The sequence below is a fragment of the Pangasianodon hypophthalmus genome, chromosome 11 (assembly GCF_027358585.1).
Source record: "Pangasianodon hypophthalmus isolate fPanHyp1 chromosome 11, fPanHyp1.pri, whole genome shotgun sequence".
NCBI classification, from domain to species: Eukaryota; Metazoa; Chordata; class Actinopteri; order Siluriformes; family Pangasiidae; genus Pangasianodon; species Pangasianodon hypophthalmus.
Window position 1 is genome coordinate 12219949 of NC_069720.1, and position 23127 is coordinate 12243075.

General features: G+C 38.2%; 1 protein-coding gene across 1 annotated transcript in view; it reads left to right on the forward strand.

The window, feature by feature from the left end:
- Window positions 1-23127, forward strand: part of insrb (insulin receptor b) — a 76308-nt gene that overhangs the window by 36428 nt on the left and 16753 nt on the right. Inside the window, exons 3-6 of the mRNA XM_026930452.3 lie at window positions 19702-20023; window positions 21304-21443; window positions 21714-21858; window positions 22606-22820. Of these exons, the coding sequence (XP_026786253.3) occupies window positions 19702-20023; window positions 21304-21443; window positions 21714-21858; window positions 22606-22820 (822 nt within the window). The remainder of the gene's footprint in view (window positions 1-19701; window positions 20024-21303; window positions 21444-21713; window positions 21859-22605; window positions 22821-23127) is intronic.

Here is a 23127-nt window from a genome sequence, read left to right on the forward strand (position 1 = left end):
CAGTGTAGGTTTTTTTACGGTATATAAAAAGCTTTTACATCTCAGCTAAAGTGTAAAGGATTTATAAAATAATTTTTTGTGGAACAATATTTCCATGAAATGTTTCTGTGTGATAAAATACTTGTCATCTTACTTTTGCGCTCTCTTGAAGTTAATACGCCAAAAAAAAAAAAAAAAAAAACAGAATTAGTCCTGAAGATGTCTGGAAAGTTACAGTCTTACTTCTGACACCGGAGACTCCTTCCATTAGTGTTAAATAAATGTCTCCTTAGAGAAATCTTTGTCAGTGATTAATTTTTTTATTTAAAACCTGTTTATGTGGAGTGTTGCTGTAGAAACAATAACATACTAGAACGAGTGCATTAATATAAGCCTGTGATTTGCAGCTGCACTGCTGTCACAGCTGCTGTTCTAGAAAATTAATCAACACCTTCTGACCAATCATTATTGTTCTCCATACAGTAAAGCTAATTTAATGGAAAATGAACAAAAAAATCTTTGTGGATAAATGAGAGTGATGCGGTTAGATTTCTTAATTTCGTATGAATAAAGTCATTAGAAAAGCTGCGAATGATAACCCCGCCCCAATCATATGCCTTTGTAAATTGTCATATATCCAGAAATAAGTGTTAGCGGTGCTTAATATGGAAGAACAATACATGGCAGTTTTTTGTTTTTTTTTGGTGTGTAAGTGGTTTTAATTTAGAACCTGTACTGTGATTAAGACACTAAACCCAATTTTTTACTTTAATTCAGAAGGCAGAATTAGGAAGACATTGTTATTCAAAATATTAAAATATAAATATTCTAAATATTTTTTAAAAATAGCGGTTTTTCGGTTTAAAAATTAAAATGTTTGGTTTTGCTCAGTGCTTTCATGCACTTTGTCACTGTATGTTTTTTATTTCATTTTCTGGCTCCATTTATGACAATCAACAACAGAATTGTTTTCCCCCGACATCACACACTGCAATTAGGCTTCCATTTTAACGAACAATTCAATCCAAAAAATCCACTCAGCGGCCATCTTTCTATCATTCCTGTGCAGTTATTTTTTTCTTTAGTCCTGCAAGACCAGGCTCATATTTTCTTAAATGGATAGAGACTCGTACACCAGAAACAGTTTGACAGAATGGCTGTTTTGAAGTGATGTTAAAATCAGACAAAAATGGCATAAGTAATGTGAAATATTTGATGGAAATAACACATAAAATGTTTAGGTTGCTCTGCCTACTGCTCATGAACATTTCTGCGTAACTATCAAAGCAAAGCTCCATATATCTGCACATGCATCAGATTTTTTCCTTAACATCTTTACCAACAAGGCGATTGGCTCCTGTTTATTTTTATTTATTCTTTTTTTCTGAGGGGCGGGATTTGTGTAATACAGCCGTTTGTTGGATGGGTTTGTTGTCATCTCTTTTTTTTCCTTAATTTTTCTCTCACTTGCTTAAGTAAAGCATACAACTCAGTAGAAATCCATTAAAATCCCACTTTCTGTACACTGTAAACGTAACGTCACACGCAGATTGTGACTTAATTTATTACGATATCAATATTATATCCTCATATCATCGTGTCCTAAGCAATTTCATTACCCCATACATTTATTAATAATAAAAAAAAGACAAGAAATGGGAAACACTTGAATGAATTAATGAATTCATGAATTGTCCACTGGTTTATATATAAATCTATTGAATATTTGAACCCTGTCCATGTAAAAGTTGGTTAAGATGAGTAGATTTGTGTGTAAATCTCATTCCTTCTGTCTTTCCCTCTGTCCTCTCGCTCTTGTCCGTGATGTGGTATGCAGACAGACTGGAATTTTTTTGGGCCTCCAAATGATAGACCAAACATGTCATCCCTGGCTTGGGTTACAGGAAAAAAGATGGCCGCCTCGTGCATAGGGATGCAGTGTGTGTGCGCGTGTGCGGACTCTCTGACCTCGCTGTGTGTTACCATGTGTCGCTTCTGTACTGCACTGCAGTTGAACTTATCAAAGCAGCCAGTTCACTATGTGTTCTCACACACACACACACACACACACACACACACACACACACACGGCTCACAGATCCACTCTATACTTGGCTCCTCACATTCCACATCTGCTGTTTCCATTCCTCCCTCGTCCTGCACGTGCACACGTCGCCTTTCTCTCTTTTTCATGGCTTCCCTGGTTTTCTCTCCTTCTCAAGGACCGCCATTTATCATGGTCACGGAATCAGCCATGCTGACTAGCATGCTAGCACTGGCCTGAGAAAATGCATCTTTGCCAGGTGTCTGTCGGTTTTAGACCAAAAAAAGTATGCTTGCGTATTTTTCCACAGCTCGTGGTTCGGAAACTTGACACTGATTCATGGCATAGGTATTTGCTGGTCGTAGCGACATGCCGAGTGTTAGCCACCCTCGCTAATATTTAACATGCCTGTCTGCCCTCACGTGATGCCATTGTTTGAACTTCGGTAGACATGGCTAGTGAACTGTCTTTACTTTGTGTCTGAACCACTGATAGAGCTACAAATATACACTCTCCAGACATTTTTTTTCTTCTCTCCAGCTGGTGTAAAGTGAACGGAATGGACAGAACACCGTATTACGATCCTATTGGTCCACGTTGTGAATAAGCCTGGTGGAGCCATAATGTTCAGGGTTAAAGATGGAAGGGGTGTTATTTAGATGAAAAGGGTTTCTGTTGAGCTCTTATCTCAGCATCTCAGCAACTGCAATAAACAGTTTGAGGATTGATCTGGGGCTTGCATTATGGCCCGGTCAAGATCACTCTAAGCCTTAGCAAACAAAACATTATAAAAGCTACAGCATCCAGTACTGTTTTGACAGCGTCTGCGTTACTTATTCTGATTCTTCTGTGCACGCGCTGTGGATGCATGTTACCTAAATTCCATCTCCAACTGAAATCTCAAACATGATCCCCCTCCCTGAGCAGAGCTGCGCTCCTCATCTCAGCGGGAGGAACCCGGCCCCTGGTGACGGCAGAGCATGGAATCTGGCACGGATCTGAGAAAGGAAGAGGAAATCCAAAGATTTACGGTGCATTCTGCTTTATTTGTAACCCCGGTTGCTGAGGCAACAAACGGAGCCCGTCTCAGTATCGCGCCAGGGAGATTTTAGCCCCAGTTTGACCTCGGTGTCCAGACAGGGTGAGATGGTGGACAGAGATAGTGGTCAAGGTCGCGCCCAACACTAAAACAGCAACACCAAACAGTGCTGTCCGACTCGAGCAGCTACACTTTGTCATAAACCACATGGATATTGCTTGTTTACTTACTTGGACTGCGCCTGAACCAAATGGATACCGGCTGTTTGAGGAAAGCAAGACATCTCCAACTATGTGCCAGTCATGCGCTTCATGATCTTTTGGCCTTATTTGTAATGGTCTAGTAGCGTTAAATCAATGTTTCTTCATTTGTCGGAACTGATGGACTTCAGAATTTCTGTCCAAATCCGATCTAAACCACCAAATCCAGTGGACAAGGGTCTTCAGGAGCATTTAAATGAATAACAGACATCATTACATCATTGTGTCATTTCACATAATCGCTAGTGTCGCTTGCTTCTTGTCCAAAGAATGTTTGAGAAATCCTTTTTCCTTCTGTAAAATGAGCGGGTATATATAATCATGTCCAAATTAACATGTTGGCAAAGATTGCATTATGTCCTGTGGGAAAAGATGTTTTTCTTCAGTATAAAGACATTCCAGGAGGCACTCACTCTTTTCATCTTATGGAGAAACCAAAAGGCAACCACTTCCAAATTTAAAGCAATAAAATATAAACTATGTTAAAAGGGTGTGTCAGAGAAGTGATGCTATATACATGGTATGGTCTAATGATTGAGCGTGATGGTACCCCTACAACAAGCACTTATAATAAGGCCAAACGTTGTATTAAAATCAGGTGTGTGTGTGTGTGTGTTACATGTGGAGTTTTTAGTGAGCATGCGTACAGCTCTATAAATTATACAGAGTTTGCTTATTTCGTGTGAATTGGTCATAATAATGACATACGTCCTCCTATAATGTTAGTTAACACACATATGTCCAGAAATCTCGAACAAGAATTAGGGCACTTGATCTTTATATATATATATATATATATATATATATATATTTCTTTGATTTTCACCACCAGCCTGTGGGTGTGTGTGTTTTTAAACGGTTGATTAATACTATGAAACAGTGAAAGCGTGATGTATTTAGACTAGGTTATCTTCATTGTCATAGAGCAGTAGCTCCAATTCCCACATAGTTCAGTGTTTGATTCAGTTAAGAGGTTTTGTCTGATCTTCCGCATGGTTGGACGTTGCCTCCTTCATGTTTACGTCTCGTAGCGCGTCAGCTGATCCCTCGTTCCTCAGTGCTGTAGGTCTCCTGCTCTGTTAATCTTTAACACTTCAGCTGCTCGCTCTTGTCCGTATGTGCCCTCATCTATGGGATCAAAGCTTTCTGAGAGTCCAGATCCTCAATCTGACATTTATTGCTCCTCCTACCGCTCGGCTAATTATCCTCTTCACGTCGTCTCTTATTAAAACAAATATATTAATTAGCATGTTTTTGAAGGCATGCGTTAAATGGCCACTACAGTCAGTAGCGCTGTGTGTGTGTGTGTGTGTGTGTGTGTGTGTGTGTGTGTGTGTGTGTGTGTGTGTGTGTGTGTGCGCGTGCGTATCGCCAGCCAGACTAATACATTATCTTTATTTTTTCTGTAGAAGAAAGATGACCGGCGGCGTGAGCCTCGGTTTAATGATGCATGAGCTCTGAGCTCTAATGTGTGGACATTACGGGTATTTATTGAGTCATTAAACGGAGAAATGCAGTAGCTTGTGATGAACGTGCCTCACTCGCAGTGTATTCAGAGGGATTTTTTTTGCTATGGTGCATGCAGCTGGCTGTGCAAGGGGAAAAACAAACCAACAGAGAATGTTCCGGCTCTCTCTGATTAACAGAGAACAGAAAGCGTCTTGTGCTGATACTGTGGCACTCGTTTCATTTCCAACTGTTGCACTTCACAGGATTTTTTAACAACAAATAAATAGCAATATTTCTGCAGCAACTTTTAACTTAGAATTGCTTTAGGAATCAGCAGCAAAAAAGCAAAGAGCTGTTGTAGATCCACTGAGGAACCAGTTCATATTCTCAAAATTGTGACTCCTTTAGAGATGCTTTCAGGACAGAAATTGGACTTTTTTAGGGTGTTCATATTTTCAGTTAAAGCGTGTAGGGAATGTAGTGTACCTTTAAAATTAATTTAAGGAACATGATTGGACTTTAATGACCACTCTTTACACAGTAGATCATTTTTCCCTGAGGTTGGAGAAAATAAATATCTATAGTGTGACGGTTTTTATAACATTTTATGTGAAATCAGATTTTCTGCTGTATAAACGTAAACTGTAAATAAAAGATAGAATTAAAGATAATCCATCTGTGGTTAAAAAAAATAAATAAATCTGTTGTAGCTAGTCGGGTAGCAAGACACTGACTCTTACACAGCTCTGAAACTGGAGACTCCTTCCATAAGTGAAGGGGGGCATTATGTTTTCAGGTGGTCCGTCTGTCCGGCTGAGATTCTTGTTAGTGCAGTATCTCAAGGACATATGGTTGAGTGTTTGTAGGATTTATAGAGAAAAACATACTACAGGGTCAAGGTCAGATGTCTGATAGTTTTTCTTCAATAGTTTCCTTCATTTTTGAAGTTTTAAGAGCTTATTTTGCCAGTGATAAATAATTTTAAGGCTATTTTTTTTGGCAAATTTACAAGTTAGTAACAAGAATTGGTGGCAGAGGCATCACTGTTGTTCTGTGTCTTTAAATAACAATTAGATTATCTGTAACATCTGCCATCCAAGTCCCTGTGTATGAGTTATTATAAAAATGATAATGCATCAGAATGAGCGCATTAATACAAATCTTTGATCGGTATATCGAGCTTCTGTTCTTGAATCGATTAATCAACACCTTCTGACTAGTCAGATTGGAGAATTCAACAGCAGTGTGAAGTAATGATGAAAAATCAAGCAATAAATTAATTAAAAGCTGTCACTTTCACTCAGGCTTGATGTTGTGATTTATCATATTGAAACACATTGCAGTATATTTAGCTTATCGTTATCGTGAGTCCTTTGAAATAGATCCGAGCCCCTGAGTTTCGCTCGGAATGAGGACACCTAGGTGAGCAGCATTTTTGGGCTGTGTTTCATGTGTCCTTCCCATAACTCTGTTCACCAAACACCAAACAAGAGTTCTATAAACGTTAGCAAACGCAATTCTCCAGCTGAAGAGCAATGTTTAACAGCTTAGTATTTTTCCAATCCAGCGTCTCAATATCATAACCCATGTCGTGATATGAAAATGTGATCGTGCATGTCTGTGCTGTGTTTATGGATAAGAGAAGCCCTTTAACAAGATTTTTTTTTTAATCATGCTAGTTTGAAACGGAAGTCAGAGCGGCACCTTTTTGCCCTTCAGCTACTACTCTGTAGTTATCTAGAATGACTCATTCTCTCCACTGGCCTTGCGTACACACATATACACACACACACACACACACACACACCTAGCAGGTGGCACAATTATTGTCTGACTTTATGAGTTTCTTGCATTAAGGGGTCTATACAGTGATCCCTAGTGCCCTCAAGGACACTTCTGCTGAGACAGCAAGAGACGCATGTGAGACGTGTGCAATATGAACACATCGCTCTGTGTAGCCTCTAGATTACATAGAATTGATTTATTGGTATTTTTGAAGTTTGTCAGTCATTAACGAAAAGGTAAATGATTAGCAGTGTGTCAGTATGCAAGTTAGAAGGCCTATTGGCGATCATTGTTTATACTGATATGATGTCAGCAATGTCCACTTGTCCTCCTTGGTAAATCTCCGGAATCTTACACTGCATATTTTTTTAATGTATTTATTTTACTAATACCTTCGGTTAAAGTTTGAGGATTTGGTCAGTTTGATAGCATGTTTTTCAGTTGGTTTACTCAGTTTGGATGATATGGTCAGTGTTGGTGATTGGTTAGCATTGATACTTTGGTCAGTGTTGGAGGTTTGGGTTTGAGTTGGTTAGTTTCATGGCATTGCCAGTCAGGGTCAGCATTGGTGGTTAAGGTCATATTTGGTTTGTTTCATCATTGGTCTGGGTCATGATGTTGATAGTTTAGGTCATTTTTGGAGGTTTGGGATGGAGTTTGGCTTGTTTCAGCTTTGGTCCGGGTCATCGGTGCTGGTTCGGGTCAGCATTGCTTGTTTGGGTCATCGTTGCTGGTTTCGTTCGGCGTTGCTGGTTTGGGTCAATGTTGCTGGTTTCATTTGGTGCTGCTGGTGTGGGTCAGCGTTGGTGGGTTTGGGTCAGCGTTGGTGGGTTTGGGTCAGCGTTGATGGGTTTGGGTCAGCGTTGATGGGTTTGGTTAATGTTGGCAGTGTGTGGTAAATTTTGGTGTTTATTGTTTTGGGATTTATTTTGACAATCATTGTTTTGCCATTTTGGCCAGTGTTGAGTTTTTGTTTAACGTAAGCATGTGGTAAGTGTTGCAGTAGTCCCTTTCCTGAGCTGTGTGTGTAGCGTGTTGCTGAAGAGGCTAGCATGCTTAGTGTTGTGTGTTGAATATGAAACAGCTCTGTATCTGCAGTGCAGCCATTACGCTGCTGCAGGGTCAAACTCACACACACAACAGTTTGTTCCTGACTGCCTGCATCCTTCCCCTGCATTCAGCACCCACAATCGCTTCCTGAATCGATGCATTCTTTCTTTCTTTTGACCTTTAAACATGTATTTTATGGTTTCATGTCTTTCACTGTTGGGAAAATGGACTTGCCATAGTTATCCCTGTAGCCTGGTTTTAGTCTGTTCTGTGTTCAGCGTGATTGAAAATAGCACAAAAGCACAGAAAATACAGGTCAGTTTTAAACTTTCTCTATTTGTATATATAATGAGATAATCACTCATTCAGGCTCATGAGACCTGAAAGCGCACTTTTGGCTTATGACGAGCTCTTTAATATTGAAGTTATTGAGTACATGGATTATGTTTTTTGCTTTTTTTTTTATTTTTAATTTGTCCATGTATGGCTTTACTGTAGATTTAGAAGTTAAGCCATTTTAAATCCTTGTATTGGTTTTCGTAACAAAGAGGTGCTTAAGGATCATTTTACCCACACACTGCTAATGTTGAATGAAACGCATCCAAATAAGGCTACGCTAACTGCTTCCCACTAGCATTTACACCTTAACAATCTTGTACAAACATGATGGTGGGCCGAGGCCCAGTGTTTCAAAATACCAGGATAAGGAGGACCTAAGACACAAGTGCCTATTAAATCTCTATTTATAGCTCTGAATTCTCTTAGTCTTTATTGCCATCATGGTTCTCATGACTAATCTGCAGCTTTTTGAGCTCTGTGATATATTATTACAGTTTATTTGACATCGGTTTGTATGTAATAATTTTACTGCCCTGGAATAAGAGACCATTTTATCTAAAAATGCAGCAGAACTATCAGAAATGTGAGCTAGCTTTATAATAAACAAGCTAACCTTTCTGAAACAAACGAAAGAGTGGTATCTTTCAAACTAGTTTTCCAGTTAATTCTTAAGGTGAAACAATATGAAATAGTGGAAAACAGGAAGAATACAGAATAAAATGAATTATGTTTGAAAACGTAGTACAATTCTGTTTGGTTTTCGCATGTTGCATGCAGGTAACATGCTAACTTTCCCTGCAGGACAAGTGACGGAATAAATCAATATCAGTCCATATGTTCCATAACGGCCTTTGTCTGAGATGGAAAAAAACCTGAAATCTTACAGCTGTGCAGAATTAGCTTAGTGAATTGAACCGACAGGAAACAAAGCACAGGAAGTGTGTTTGAAGTCTCGAACATGGATCATTGATGGTAGATCGTCTGTATAGAATCAGCGTAACTTAAATGAAGATACAGTGTTTAGGGCACAGTTGAGAAGACGATAGCGGCATCTGTAACGGATGAGGAAATGCAGACCGTCTCCAAAGGTAGAGAACATGAGGGAATCAGAGGCAGTCGATGCCACGAGATGCCAGAAATTATCGGCTGAAATCGCGGATGAAGGTGAACAGGAACCTGCAGAGTCTTCCTGATGACCTGTAAGAGACAGAAAAGAGGAAAAAAATCAATGCACACGGTGCCGCACCCTGAACTATCATTACTTATACACTTATACGTCAGCTATACCCTGGGGATGATAGCATGACCTTATCGCATGTCTGACTTTCTTATGGAGTGCACCAAAGGGAAATTAAAGATATTTTTATTTATTATTAATGTTAAAGTATGAAGAAATGAACCATATAGGCCATGAGGTTGGTCATTTCAGGGTGGAGAGAAAGTGCTTATCTAAAATAACTTGTCTGTAATTGAGCCATTTAACTTTAGCACAAAAATGATATCTATCTATCTATCGAGATATATATATATATATATATATATGTGTATATATATGTGTGTGTGTGTGTGTGTGTGTGTAATATATATATATATACACATACACAAATAAAACTATGTATAATTAACAAACTGTATGACAGTGATTGGTACTAGTAGTTGGTACTATTATTGTTTACTAGGGCTGGGTGATATCAATCTAATATACATATGATAAATTATGTCACTGTATGCTTTTCTGAGATATGGATATCATGATATCTATTTTAATTGCAAACTGACTGGAAGCAGCTTAATCATTAAATATTTTTTACCAATAAAAATGTTACTTTTTTTAATACGTTTGATCAGCCGTCAATGCTCAGTTCAGTTACAGTGGTTTTTAGTCATACGAAATATTTTCTTAGACATAATAGATGTGTAGTTAAATTACTGTCAAGGATTTAATTTTGGATGATTTAAATGTCTGTCGGAAAACGTGTTTTCTTTAAATCTGTTTTGTATCCTGTATGAACCTTAACAACCTGCTGTCTGACTTCGAAACCGAACAACAAACTTCTTAGCTTCCCTTCTCCATGCTGCTGAGCAGAAACATGAACGGAGACTTTTATTTCAATTTTATAATGAGCTTAGTTACAGCCAAGAACTCGTTAGGTTTATTTACAGCCTTGACTTCAGTATTGCTTGACTTCAGTATTTCAGTAATTCAGCCCAAAACAAACCACTGAGTAAAAGCTAATGCTAGCAATCGCAGCTGCAGCCCACTCGTAACCAGCTTCCGGTATTTTCCACAGTGATGCCATGACGTGTACACGCCACACATTGCGTATTTCTGACCACGCCCCCCTCTTTTCACCCCTCAGAGCCAGAGGAGATACTGTCGTCAATCGACAATATTTAGGGTACATGACAGGATGATGGAAAATTACAGACAATCTCACAAGTCTAGTATAGAAATTGCCTCCTAACACATGAACTTGGTATAAATTTAAGATTAGTTTAATTCTGGAGAATAACGCGACATCTATATTTGATCAGAAACTACAGTGAGCTTTTTCGCTAATGCGAAATGTGCGACTTGCCTCAAGCTTCTTAATAGCAAACCCTAAAGTTTAAAGTAACAAGCAAAACAGTTTTCAAACCCAAATTTTCACTTTTTCATTGTCTCTTGTGTTATGCACATTTTAAGCTAACAGTAATTTAGCTTGAGGTTGTTTCAGGATTAATTCTCGCTGAGCTAATTTTGCACATATATAGATATTTTCTTTATTTGGAGTTTTATAGGTCATAGATTCTACATAGATCGTTCATTAGATGTTGAAAGCTCTTAAATGAGCTACACATCGTTTATAGGTCCTTTAGTCGCAGTTTAAACAACCTATTAAAAACACTCACACACACACACACACACACACACACACACACACACACACACACACACACACACACACACGTCCCCAAGGGCAAGGTTGAGTATGAGTCATGTCTTTAGCAGCTGCTGTGAGTTAAGTAGCCTAAATGCTAACATAGGTGACTCACCTCGCCTGTGAGGTATTTGTCTATTTTTTCATTACCTTTTATCAGAGATGTCTTTTTTTCTTCAGTTAAATTGACCTGGCCATGTTGTTTTTGTAAATGCGCTTTATTAATAAAGTGGACTGAACTCGGCTCAGCTCGACAGGAATCTATGACTCGGTCGCTGTCGGAACATCCTGATTGACTACGATGCCGTGTTTGTTCCCTGTTTGCTGATATCTAATCAGGTTTTTGAGCTCAAGTCTGATTGACCCTCATTTGCCTGAGTGAAGCGGATGACGGTGATGTTAGACCTTTGCCCGGGGCTTGGAGTGCAGGAAGGAGGAAAACATGACATATAGAACACGACACATTTCACTAACAAATATTTTAATAAGCAGGAAGAAATGTCTCACCTTGGTTTATCAGTTTTCAGAAGACAAAGATTACTCTCTATCATGCTTTGATTGGCTGATAGACAGGCAACTGAGTGTTTGTCTTGTGTGTAGGATTAGCTCATTTAAAATGAAAAACAGTGTATTTACTCAGCATTTATTTTATCTAAAGTGAATGAGAAGTGAGGCGTTTAGATTTGTGCAGCTCCTCATAACTCGTAACATTTCAGCCACTCTTGTTGCTTGTGCACAAATTGTGTAATGATTAAGAAGTGTAGGTCTGTGTAGTCTTATTTAGTTGTGTGTAGTCTCATGTAGCTCTGTGTTGTTTAAGTAGCACCATGGTCCTGGAGGAGTGTTGTTTCGTTTCACTGTGTACTATACCAGATGTATACGGCTGAACTGACAATAAAGCCACTTCAACTTGAAATCAACTTGTAATCATTTATTCATCCTTTTATTCAGTTCAAATCCCCTCTATGTGAAGGCATGCCGCAATATTTGGCAAATTTGTGCGCATTAAAAAAGACCAAAAAAAAAATCTATTTTCTCTTTGCTTCCATCATAACTAATATAGAAGTCAAATCTGACTTTTTGAAGTTCAAGAAATACAAGTAAGATTAGCATTATAATAAATGTGATAACGGTTTTATACTTGCAGTAAACAATTTCATTCACAAATTCATATTATATACCAGTAAACAGGTCAACTCACAAACTAGTATGATATTCCATTAATTCCAGTCTTTAAATTTGATTGGTCAAGCGGCGTTCCAAGAGTGCTTATATTTAGTATAACCGTACTGGGACATTTCACTTTGTATCACTCCACATATATACCAATAAACAGGCTAACTGTTAAACTAGCAGTGAAGTAAACAGGCTAAACTCATGAACTAGGGTTATAGTAAAGAAGGTAAGTTATAGTAAATGTCTAACCCACAAACTTGTGGGATAGAACACATGCCAAATCATCAAATAATGCTACATACAGTAAAAAGCCTGCCTCAGTAGCTTTCATCAGTTTACAAAATAGCCCAGTAAGCAGGCTAACTGATATACTAGCACTGTTCTAAATAAGGAAACTCACAATATTTTCATTCATTCATCTTCAGGAAACAGGCTAACTCACAAACTAGCATTACAGCAGTTTATTGTTGCTTTAATGAAGAAGCAATTACCGGTTCTTTTGCTAACAGTGTAAACAATGTAAACTTTGTTGGTGAGTAAAACCCAGTGCCTACATGAGCATTTACCCATGATGCACTTTGACTAAACAGCCCCAAGCTGGAAGCGTGTGAAAAGCCATTACAGAAACAGTTCAGTAAAGTACACAACATGTCTGCTTTAACGACACACATTTCAGTCGTCCTGTTTGAAGAGTGCTGTTTGGAAAATCGTAGATCATTTATGGATGTGTCGTAGATGATCGGGGATTAAAGGAACTGTCTGAAGTCTTTATGTGTTTTAAGTGGATAATGAAACACTCTTGGTGTTCCAGAAAAAAAAAAAAGACTACGAGATTAGCATAGTTTTGAGGAAGAGTCTTTTACAGTTCTGGTGAATCACCTCACCACCGATTCCACTTCAGAAGAGTCACAGGTGATTGTTCATACACAAAGCACGAGGGGGAAGGGGAGGAGTCCAGTTCAGCGTGATGGCTTTGTTTCTACTCGCTTTTTCATTGCTATATTCAAACAGTGCTGGATTTGTCTTTCAGGGTGACTTCTGGAATAAAATATCATCTGTCTGATGAAAGTTATGATGAAAGTGACTCTTTATGCAGATTGGTATTCCTATAAACACAGTGATAAAAGCATGAAAATAAATAAATAAATAAATATATTTTCATGCTTTATTTTCATATATATATATATGTATTTGTATGTATATATATATGTATTTGTATATATATATATATATATATATATATACACAAGTATATATATACAAGACTGTAGTAAACAGACTAACCCACAAACTAGCATTATAGTAAATATACTAACTCACACATTAGCATGGTGGTAAACATGCTAACTGAAGTAAATAGCCTAACTCTAATTAGCTTTATAGTTAGCAGTTTAACAGAGTGGCGGGATAGTAGATTATCAACACATCTGAGGAAAATGTTGACGTTTCGGATGTTTCTGTGTCTTTTGCTTGCTCACTGTGTCTTGACTTTCAGTAGAAATGATTAGTTAATGCTTAGGTACTAGCTATATTTTAACAGATTATTAAGCTCAGTCTCTCGCTAGCATAAATTCCACTGAGGGGTTAATAAAGGTTTATAGCAGGGGTGAATTACAGTTACTGTAAATGTGTGTTACTTTTGTTGTGTGTGTGTGTGTGTGTGTGTGTGTGTGTTAGACACAGAGAGAGAGAGAGAGAGAGAGAGAGAGACACTCCCACAACCTGTCCAAGCAGGCCTATGGTTCATTCCTGTGTTGTGCATTCTCAGGCTACACACATATACATATACACACACACACACACACACACACACACAAACACATTTTAATACAGAACATACTAACCTTCCCGTTTATTCCACACATAAGTGGCATGTGTCATTAAAGGTTGCGCGTATGTGAGTGTGAGTGTGTGTGAGTGTGTGTGTGTGTGTGTGTGTGTGTGTGTGTGTGTGTGTGTGTTGGGGGGTTAGTAATTCTCACTCAGGTGGTGACAGGTTGTTCCATGCTTTGGCATGGATGTTGACCATGTCGTTTTGATATCGACATTGCAGCTTTGTGTTGTGTTACACTGTGTGACTATGTGAAATATACCGGTTATTCACTGTCACCCTGTCTCATGTCACGTCAGCGTTTTTGTAATTACAGCTGGCAGATCACTACAGACTGGTTCGAGAGCAAACAGCACTTAGCAGTGTGAAGTCTAACAATTCTTCTTTTGGTTTATGGGCAATTTACATCCTGTACGTTGGATTGGTGGCCTCTTCATAACATTCATAACATATAATTAGCTGTACTCCTACTCTGGTCAAATATTGCGCAGATTTCTTCATTGTGTTCTTATATTCTGTTATATAATCCTGTACGGCAATGTGCGCTACACACTGAGGAACATTTATCCAAAAATCTGAAGAGTTAGCGAGAAACAGGTTAGTGGAATTAGTAAATGAGAGAGTTGACCAACTTGGTTGAGAGAGGGGGCGTGGCTGGGGGGGGGGCGTGGCTGAGAGGGGTGTGGCTGAGAGGGGTGTGGTTGTCAGCAGGAGATTCTGGAAGCTCTTGAACTATGTGTGTAAACTCCTCTGTCTTGAAAACTGAAGCTAGATAGTAAGTAACATGTCATCAGGTTAATTATGCATTTAAAATTATGCATTTTTTTTCTTTCTCTCTTTTCATTGTGGGTAGTTGGCGAGTTGGAAATGTACATAACACTGCTTTTTTAGCTACTTTGAATGAACAAATTACATTAGCAAAGCTAGTCTGACGGCTTCCTCTCTTCCTCTGAGCTAATTTACCTTCAGCCAAATGACTGTCCCAGTTCTCCAGGGTTTAAATCTCTAAGTCCAGTAATGTCCCCTGTCCATCTGTCAGTTCCACAAGTTTTGTAATGTTTAAAATACTCCAAAAAATAAGTGCTCTTTTTTTAAAAAATAACAAGAAACAACAAAAATGTGTGACTATTTCTTAAGAAATTAACAAAATTGATATCTTTCATGTCTTTTCAGAAGAAGGTGAATTTATATATGCATATATACTCAATAAAAATATATATTTAAAAAAAAATCTGTTTAATAGATTCATGGCTATATTATATTTATTAATTTATTCCCTTATTATTTATTTATTTGTTTGCTTGTTTATTTTTTAACATTATTACTATCTATACTATCTATATGTACTGGAGCATAAAATGTCATCACTGTACAAAAAAAAAATGTTAATCTTTTTCTGAAATTTAAATAATTTAACACTAAAATGTAGGAGGTAAATTAACAGTAACAAATTTTTAATCAGTTGCATCCAGTCTGAGTTAGAAACTGTTATTTAATCAAAAATTAAATTTTTAATTGAAAATGAAATTGTTTAACGCTGAAATGTAGGGGGGAGAAAAGAAAGAAAGAAAAAAGTACCATATTACAATTTTATTTTATTAATTTTATCTGATTTGCTGTGTCCATTGTTAGTTGTTGGTCAATGAGTTGGTGATTATTCTTTAAAAAAAAATAAAAATTATGAATGAGTTTATTTAGTATGAACCCACCCATTTTTCAAGTGATAAAAAATATTGGAACTTGTGACTGACAGGTGTTTCCCAAGGTGTGCCTTCTTAGATTTACTAAAAACAGTTAATATTTCTGAATATCTGCTCTTGGTTCGAGCCCTGGGTTTCGCCTGTATTTTTGAAAAACAAAAGCAGTTGATGACAGAAACACTGAGAATTGTGAAAAAAAAACAAACAAAAACAACAGTCAGTGACAACACCAACAACCTCCACAGGGCAGGGGTGAAGGTATCACAATCCACCGTTCGAAGAAGAGAGCAGAAATATAGAGGCCATACCAAAGGTGCAAAGCACTCTTCAGCAGTAAGAATCAGAAGGCTAGATTGGAGTTTGCAAAGAAATACAGAGATGCACCACAAAAGTTCTGGAATCCAGATTTACGTATACCAAAGTGACGGAAAGTCCAAAGTGTGGCGAAAAAAGGATCTGCTCATGATCCAAAGCATACAGGCTCATAGGTCAAGCGCGGTGGAGGTAGTGTCATGGCTTGGGCTTGCATGGCTGCTTCTGGAATGGGCTCACTAATCTTTACTGATGATGTAACTCATGATGGTAGCAGCAGAATGAATTCGGAAGTCTACAGAAACATCCTGTCTGCCAATTTACAGAGAAATGCATCCAATATAATTAGGAGCAAGACAATGACCCAAAAAAGTTTAAAACTGGCCAAGTCAATCACCAGATCTTAACCCAATTGAGCAGCATTTCACCTCCTGAAGAGGAGACTGAAGGGAGAGACCCCCCAAAACAAACAACAGCTGCAGTACAAGCTGGGAAAAGTATCTCAAAAGAAGAATATAACAGTTTGGTGATGTGACTGGGTTGCCAGCTTGATGCAGTTATTGCAAGCGAGGGATATGCAACCAAATATTAAGCGTTATTTTCTCTACTTGAAATCCTGTTCCTAGTCTGTAGTATAGTCTGTTCCTAGACTTTTGCTCAAAGAATTTTGTGGTGCCATGTTCTAAGTGTTTCACACATCTAGATATAATTATCAGGAAATGAAAGTTGAAATTCTGATCCTTTTTTTATTATTATTATTATCTCAAATCCAAATGTCTTCAGTGTATAGCAAAAACAGCAGAACTGGAGAATTGGTCTTGCTGTGTTCCACTACTTTTGGAGGGGACACTGTGTGTGTTTGTGGGTGTGTGGATGAGCTGCGTAATTTATAGTAAAACTCAATGTTTTGAAAGTGTGATCGTAAATTAATTAGCCAAGCATGCGTGCGTAAGAGGGCGTGTGTGTGTGTGTGTGTGTGTGTGTGTGTGTGTGTGTGTGTGTGTGTGTGTGTGGGCTTCTGTTGATGTGACTTGCCTCTGAGATCAAGTCATGTTTATTGTTCACACAGTTAAAGGGCCGGGTTATGTTCCCAAGCCGGAAGCACAGTTCCCCTGCGCCCTACATCCGTGTGACAGAGACAATGTAAACACAGCCGATTTAATCGAGAGGGAAACACAAACGTGGAGCATGAATAGAAGTGCGAAGCCTCACTAAGTGCAGATACGTGTCGCCCTGCTCGGGAGGGGGCTGTGTGGGTGTGTGTGGGTGTGTGTGTGTGTGTGTGTGGGAGGGGATGGGGGATGGGGGGGGTGTAACGCTATATAAGCAATATAAGGCACATGAATACTGCTATAGCCCTGTTATGGCTTTGTCTCCACTCAGACATTTGTTCCTGTTGCATGCAGAGAGGTGCATTTGGGTGTGTGTATGTGTTTGTATGTCTGTGTGTGTGTGTGTGTGTGTGTGTGTGATATCAGCGTGTGAGGGGTTAATGAGGGGCGGATCTCTCTCAGCACTAGAAGAGGCCATTGAATGGCTGCCTTCCACGGACAGCAAATACATTGGTTAAGGGTGAGGGCGGATCTCGGGCTGCACCAAAACTCCGGAGAGGAATTTTCCAGAATTGTGTGTGTGTATGTGTGTGTGTATGTGTGTGTGTATGTGTGTGTGTATGTGTGTGTGTGTGTGTGTGAGCTCTGCTGTGTGAAAAAGGGCGAAAGAGAGCGAGAGAGATGTTTGCTTGCTGCATTCACAGGATCGGTTTAGACATTTATGTGAGAAGTGTGAAGGTTTTATGTAATTGAGAGGAAGTGGATTATTTCAGAACAGGATAAATAGCTGAACAATAATAATAAAAGTGTAGGAGAGGAAAATAAATGCTCGTGCAACAAGAAGACAAAGCTCAAAATAACTTTTGAGTTATTACAAAAATAAGACACAAAATTAAAAAGTTTTCAAAAAAAAAAAAGTCAAATTTGTATTGACATAAGGAAAGAGTCTTTAAAAAAAAAAAAAACACCAAAAACATTTAACCAATAGCAGTCACTTAATTTCCTTTATAACCTCTAAAATCTCAAGAAGTTTGACAGACGATGAACTTTTGGTCACATGCAACATAAACATTAATTATGTCCCTATAATCATATTTAGTGCTATTTTACACAACAGTTAATTCCAGTCCATTAATTTGATCAGTCGAACAGCGTTCCAAGAGTGCTTATATTCAGTATAACCACACTGGGACTTTTCACTGTGTATCACTCTTCTGGTCTCTGTTCGCCACCTAAAATTCCACTTCCTAGTTCAAAATGGTTACTACAGGAGAGTTAGCGCCATCATCAGCAGATACGGCAAACTATACATTATTCATGAATATAACTTTTGACTTAAAATATGAAAGCTCGCCAGATGAAATGTTGCGGTTATTAGCTACGGCACTCAGCCTGTGGCTTCATGCCTACACAGAATCACAGCCATGCCGATATTCAGTATAACCGCACTCTTGCTTCTGCGATATTGCTTAAATATTAATATGTAATATAATTTAATGATAATTAAATATCATGTATATTACATTTGGGACATACCAATCAATAATAAACATTAAACACCTGGGCAAATTTTTGATACACAGTTAGAGACTTTATCAAAATATAATTATTAATTAAAATATAATTTAACGTTTTTTCCTGTCAAAAGTAAATCATATGCAGAAGTCAGCATTAACAGTTGCTCAGTTGCTCTTGGCCATTAGCACTCATCTAATAACTGCAAACAACTGACCCACAGTTCAATCTTTTTATTTTCAATTATTTATAAATTGTAATAAATCACAGAAAACAAATAAGCCACAGTTCTTTTTTTAATGTGTAATAAATCCAAGGAAATTAATCAAAGCTCTAGGGTTTTAGGAAAAAAAATATATATATATTTTTATTTTTATATATATATATGACCAAGTCTTATGAAGGGTTAAGTCTTTTTCCCCCATGTTCGTTTTTTTGACCACTCCTCCCCTCCACTCTTCTGCTGTCCAGTTGTCCAATCAGGACAAACTTTATCCGTCTTGAACTCCTTCACCTCTGTCCCTCTTTTCAGACAGGCGGAGCTCCAGGCTGCGAAAAACCGAAGGGGGTTTGTGTTGTTTTGTTCCATTGGGGCCCCCTAGTGTCACATGACGCAGGGTTCTTACAGGACACTAATGAAGTCCGGCAGATTTAACGCTGATGTCACACTGCAGACAAAAACACTCGCAGTCCAAAGGCTGAAAAATCCTGCGAGTGTGCTGAACTCTCTCTCCATCTGCCTCTCTCTCTCTCGCTCTCGCTCTCTCTCGCTCTGTGTCTCCCTCTGTCTCTGTCTGTCTCTGTCTCTCTTTCTTTCTGTCTCTGCCTCTGTCTGTTCCTCCATCATTTTTGGAAATCTTTCAAAAACAACTGAATCACAGTCCTCCCATATTTTTTGAAGTGTATTTTAATATTGTAATAACTCCAAGGAAAAGACTGAATAACAGTTCCACATTCATTTATTTATTTGTTTGTTTGTTTGTTTATTGTGTTGTTGTTTAAATACTGTAATAAATCTCATGAAAAAAAAACAAACTGCATTCCTAATATTGTAAATATTGTAATAAATCCCAGGAAGCAACCAGATCAGTTTTACCTTTTTTTAAAATATTGTAATAATTTTTGCATTAAACACTGTTGATTTGGAACTAAAGGCAGGAGTTAATTGAAGTTGTGAGTAATAGTAATGATAATAATAATAATAATAATAATAATAATAATAATGAGGTTGTATTTTCTCTCTCCTCAGTTTGTCCTGCTGCGTGTAAACATCATGCTTGCACCTCGTCCAATCAGTGCTGCCATGATCAGTGTCTGGGCGGGTGCTCGGAGGTGGGCAGTGCCAGGGCGTGTGTGGCGTGTCGTCACTTCCTGCATGGAGACACATGCGTGGAGAAATGTCCTCCCGGTTACTACACCTTTAAAGGGTGGCGCTGCGTCTCCTTCCAGTTCTGTCAGGATCTTCACAACCACTGCAAACAGACGAAGAGCAAAGACTGTCACCAGTACGTCATCCACGACGGAGCATGTATCCCAGAATGCCCTTCAGGATACACCATCATGGACTCCATGTGAGTAACACTTTTATTTACACAGGCTATAAATCAGTCCTGAACCACATGAGAACTCTCCCCAGTGAGCACTTCATAGTTCCTGTACAAGTTCCTGAACCTTACAACAAGCAAAACTGTCACTGTGAATAAAAGGCTGAATTATCCTTATAATTATATATATAATATATAATATATATAATTATATCTTCAAATGTTGAAAAAAAATGTTCAGTTGGCTCTTTCTTTTTTCTTCCATCGTTTCACTCTATTGCTCATTTTTTCAATCTTTTGCTCATTTTCTTTCTTTTGTTCCTTCACTCTATTTTTTACTTTCAATCTCTCTCTCTCTCTGTCTGCCTTTCCTTTGTCTGTTTGATCATTTGTCTTTCATTCTTTCTTCTGTTCTTTGGCTCATTCACTCTTTTGCTGTGTTTTTCATTAATTTGCTCTTTTGCTCTTTCTTTTTTTCTGTTCTTTCTTTCCTTCTTCCTTTCTTTCTTTCTTTCTTTGCTTCTTTCATGCAGTGTGTACATTTTAGTGACTTGATTGGATTTCTCTCTTCCCAGGATTCGGAAATTGGTAATTTAGTTGTTTTTCTGCTGCAGCCACCTTCGCCTGGCGTTCACTAATAAGCCCTCACCACACACACACACACACACACACACACACACACACACACACACTCTTACACTCTTACTTTTTTTTCCCGATGTTGTTTTCCATGGGTAGACACGGTAAACATTTTTTTGGTTCATTTGTTACTTTCTTTTGAGTTTTTTTAAAGATTGACACTTTACTATATTTACTCAAACATACAAATCGTATTTTTTTTTCTATTTTGGTTTTCGTCTTGTATTCATCTAATTTTGGCATTAGCAGAATTTTAAAAATTTTTTGACATTATACAACACCCAAAATTTGATTATTTTATAATAACAGAAAGTTCTGAAGTGTTTCATTCCTTTTATTCCACAGTGATTTGCCAACAATTACAAATTTTAATTTATTAAAGAATGATGTCATACTTTTAACTATTTATAGTGACGTTTATTGCTATGGAAACAAGGTAGTTCCTGTTCTCACTCACGTTATAGTAGCTATAAACGGTTCCCTCATCAGCCTCTCTTTTAGCTCTCTTAAAGTGAATAAGAAAAAAAAACACAGTTGGAGAAACCACACGCCACACAATCGAAGTTCGCACACATCACGTGTAAACTCCTCTGTCCTGAGGATGTCAGAAAACATACAGACTCCTATAACCGTTAAACCGTGTTTTTTGTGTTTTATCTCTGTCCCAGGTTAAACTGCACTCTGTGCGCTGGTCTCTGTCCTAAGCTGTGTACCGGAGTGCAGACGATCGACTCGGTGACAGCGGCTCAGGCTTTGCGCGGTTGCACCGTCCTCAACGGCAGCCTCATCATAAAGATCCGCGGTGGCAGTAAGTGCCATTGACAAGATTTCTTTTTTCCAGGAAATGGAGTGTGACAATAAACACACTGTTTGTCTGATACAAGATAGATACATCATAAGTCTCTGAACTTTAGTCTGACGTGAGATCTGTCTGAATGGATGTGGTGCAACCAAGAATTAAACACATTTCTTTTTACTATTATAAAAAAAAAAGAATGCAATTTCTTCCATGTGGCTGTGCAATAGCCAAGAATAAATGTGGAATTAAGAGTGTTGAAGTGGTTCCTCTGTCTCTCAGATAACATTGCAGCAGAGCTGGAGGCCAACCTTGGTCAACTGGAGGAGATCACAGGAAACCTGACCATCCGCAGGGCTTACGCGCTCGTCTCGCTGTCCTTCCTCCGGAAACTCCGCCTCATTCGCGGGGAGGGTCTGGAAAACGGGTATGGCCTCACTGACATCAGCACACTCGCTCATGAGCTCCCTATTCCATAACTTATGTAAGAAACTTGACAGTGTTGTAAGAAAGTAATCTCTCTGACAGGGTGGTCTGATATGACCTGATGCTAAGTTGATTATTTTGCCAGAATAGAATTTTTTTCTCCTCTTATACCGCATCAATTTGCCACCGATTACAATATGCATTTATTATTTATTTATTAAAGAACAGGTCATACTTTTTTATCCATTTATAGTTAAGTTTAACTAACTAGCTGCCGTTATCATAAAAAATTTATCAATATATCTTTGTAGCTAGCAACCCTAGAGGCATAGTGAGCATATATAGGGAACAGGAAGGCTTTTGGGTTTTTGCCCACCACCTGGTGATCTGACGATCTCTGTTACCACAGAAACAGCCATAAATAAGGATAGCGTCAAAAAAACAGTTGGTTTCCAAAAAAAAAAAAGTTGCATTTTGGGTTTACTGTATGTACTCAGTAAAATGATGTGCTTTTTTAATTTTAGCAATTTTATTTGCACAATTTTGGCATTAATATTTGTTAGTGGCTTGACACCACTGTGAAGTTGTTGATTTTCCTGTAACAGCAAGTACCTAAAAGTTTTAGTCCTCTTATACCACACTTATAACACTGATTTTAGTAATCAAATACATATCTGAATAATTAAATAATTCACCATTTAGCAATAATTTAGTTTTGCGTTGCCTTTTTTTTTGGTTGTTTTTGCAGGAACTACTCATTTTACGCGCTGGATAATCAGAACTTGCGTCAGCTCTGGGACTGGTCCAAACACAACCTGACCATCCAGCAGGGCCGCATGTTCTTCCACTACAACCCCAAACTCTGCCTGTCTGAGATCCAAAAGATGGAGGAAGTGACGGGGACCAAAGCACGACAAATCAAGAACGACATCGGACCTCGCACCAATGGGGATCAGGCCTCCTGTAAGATGCTCGCATCTTTCCCCTGTTTATCATGTTTAACATAACCCCTGAGACACAGTGAGCATCAGAAAGCAGTAATGTTTATATGCACTTAACCCAAAAGCGTTTTCTGAAATCACTGTCGATCCACCAAGCAGTTAATCCATACTCTGTTATTACTCTTCATTAAGCAACAGACGATAAACCTTGAGATTATTTTCACATGAAAAGTATTAACTTGCTTAATATTATTCAGGTTGCTTTTTATCGATTTATTTTATTTTAATAAGGCGATTTCCCTTTTCAGCTATATAATAGCTATTAATAG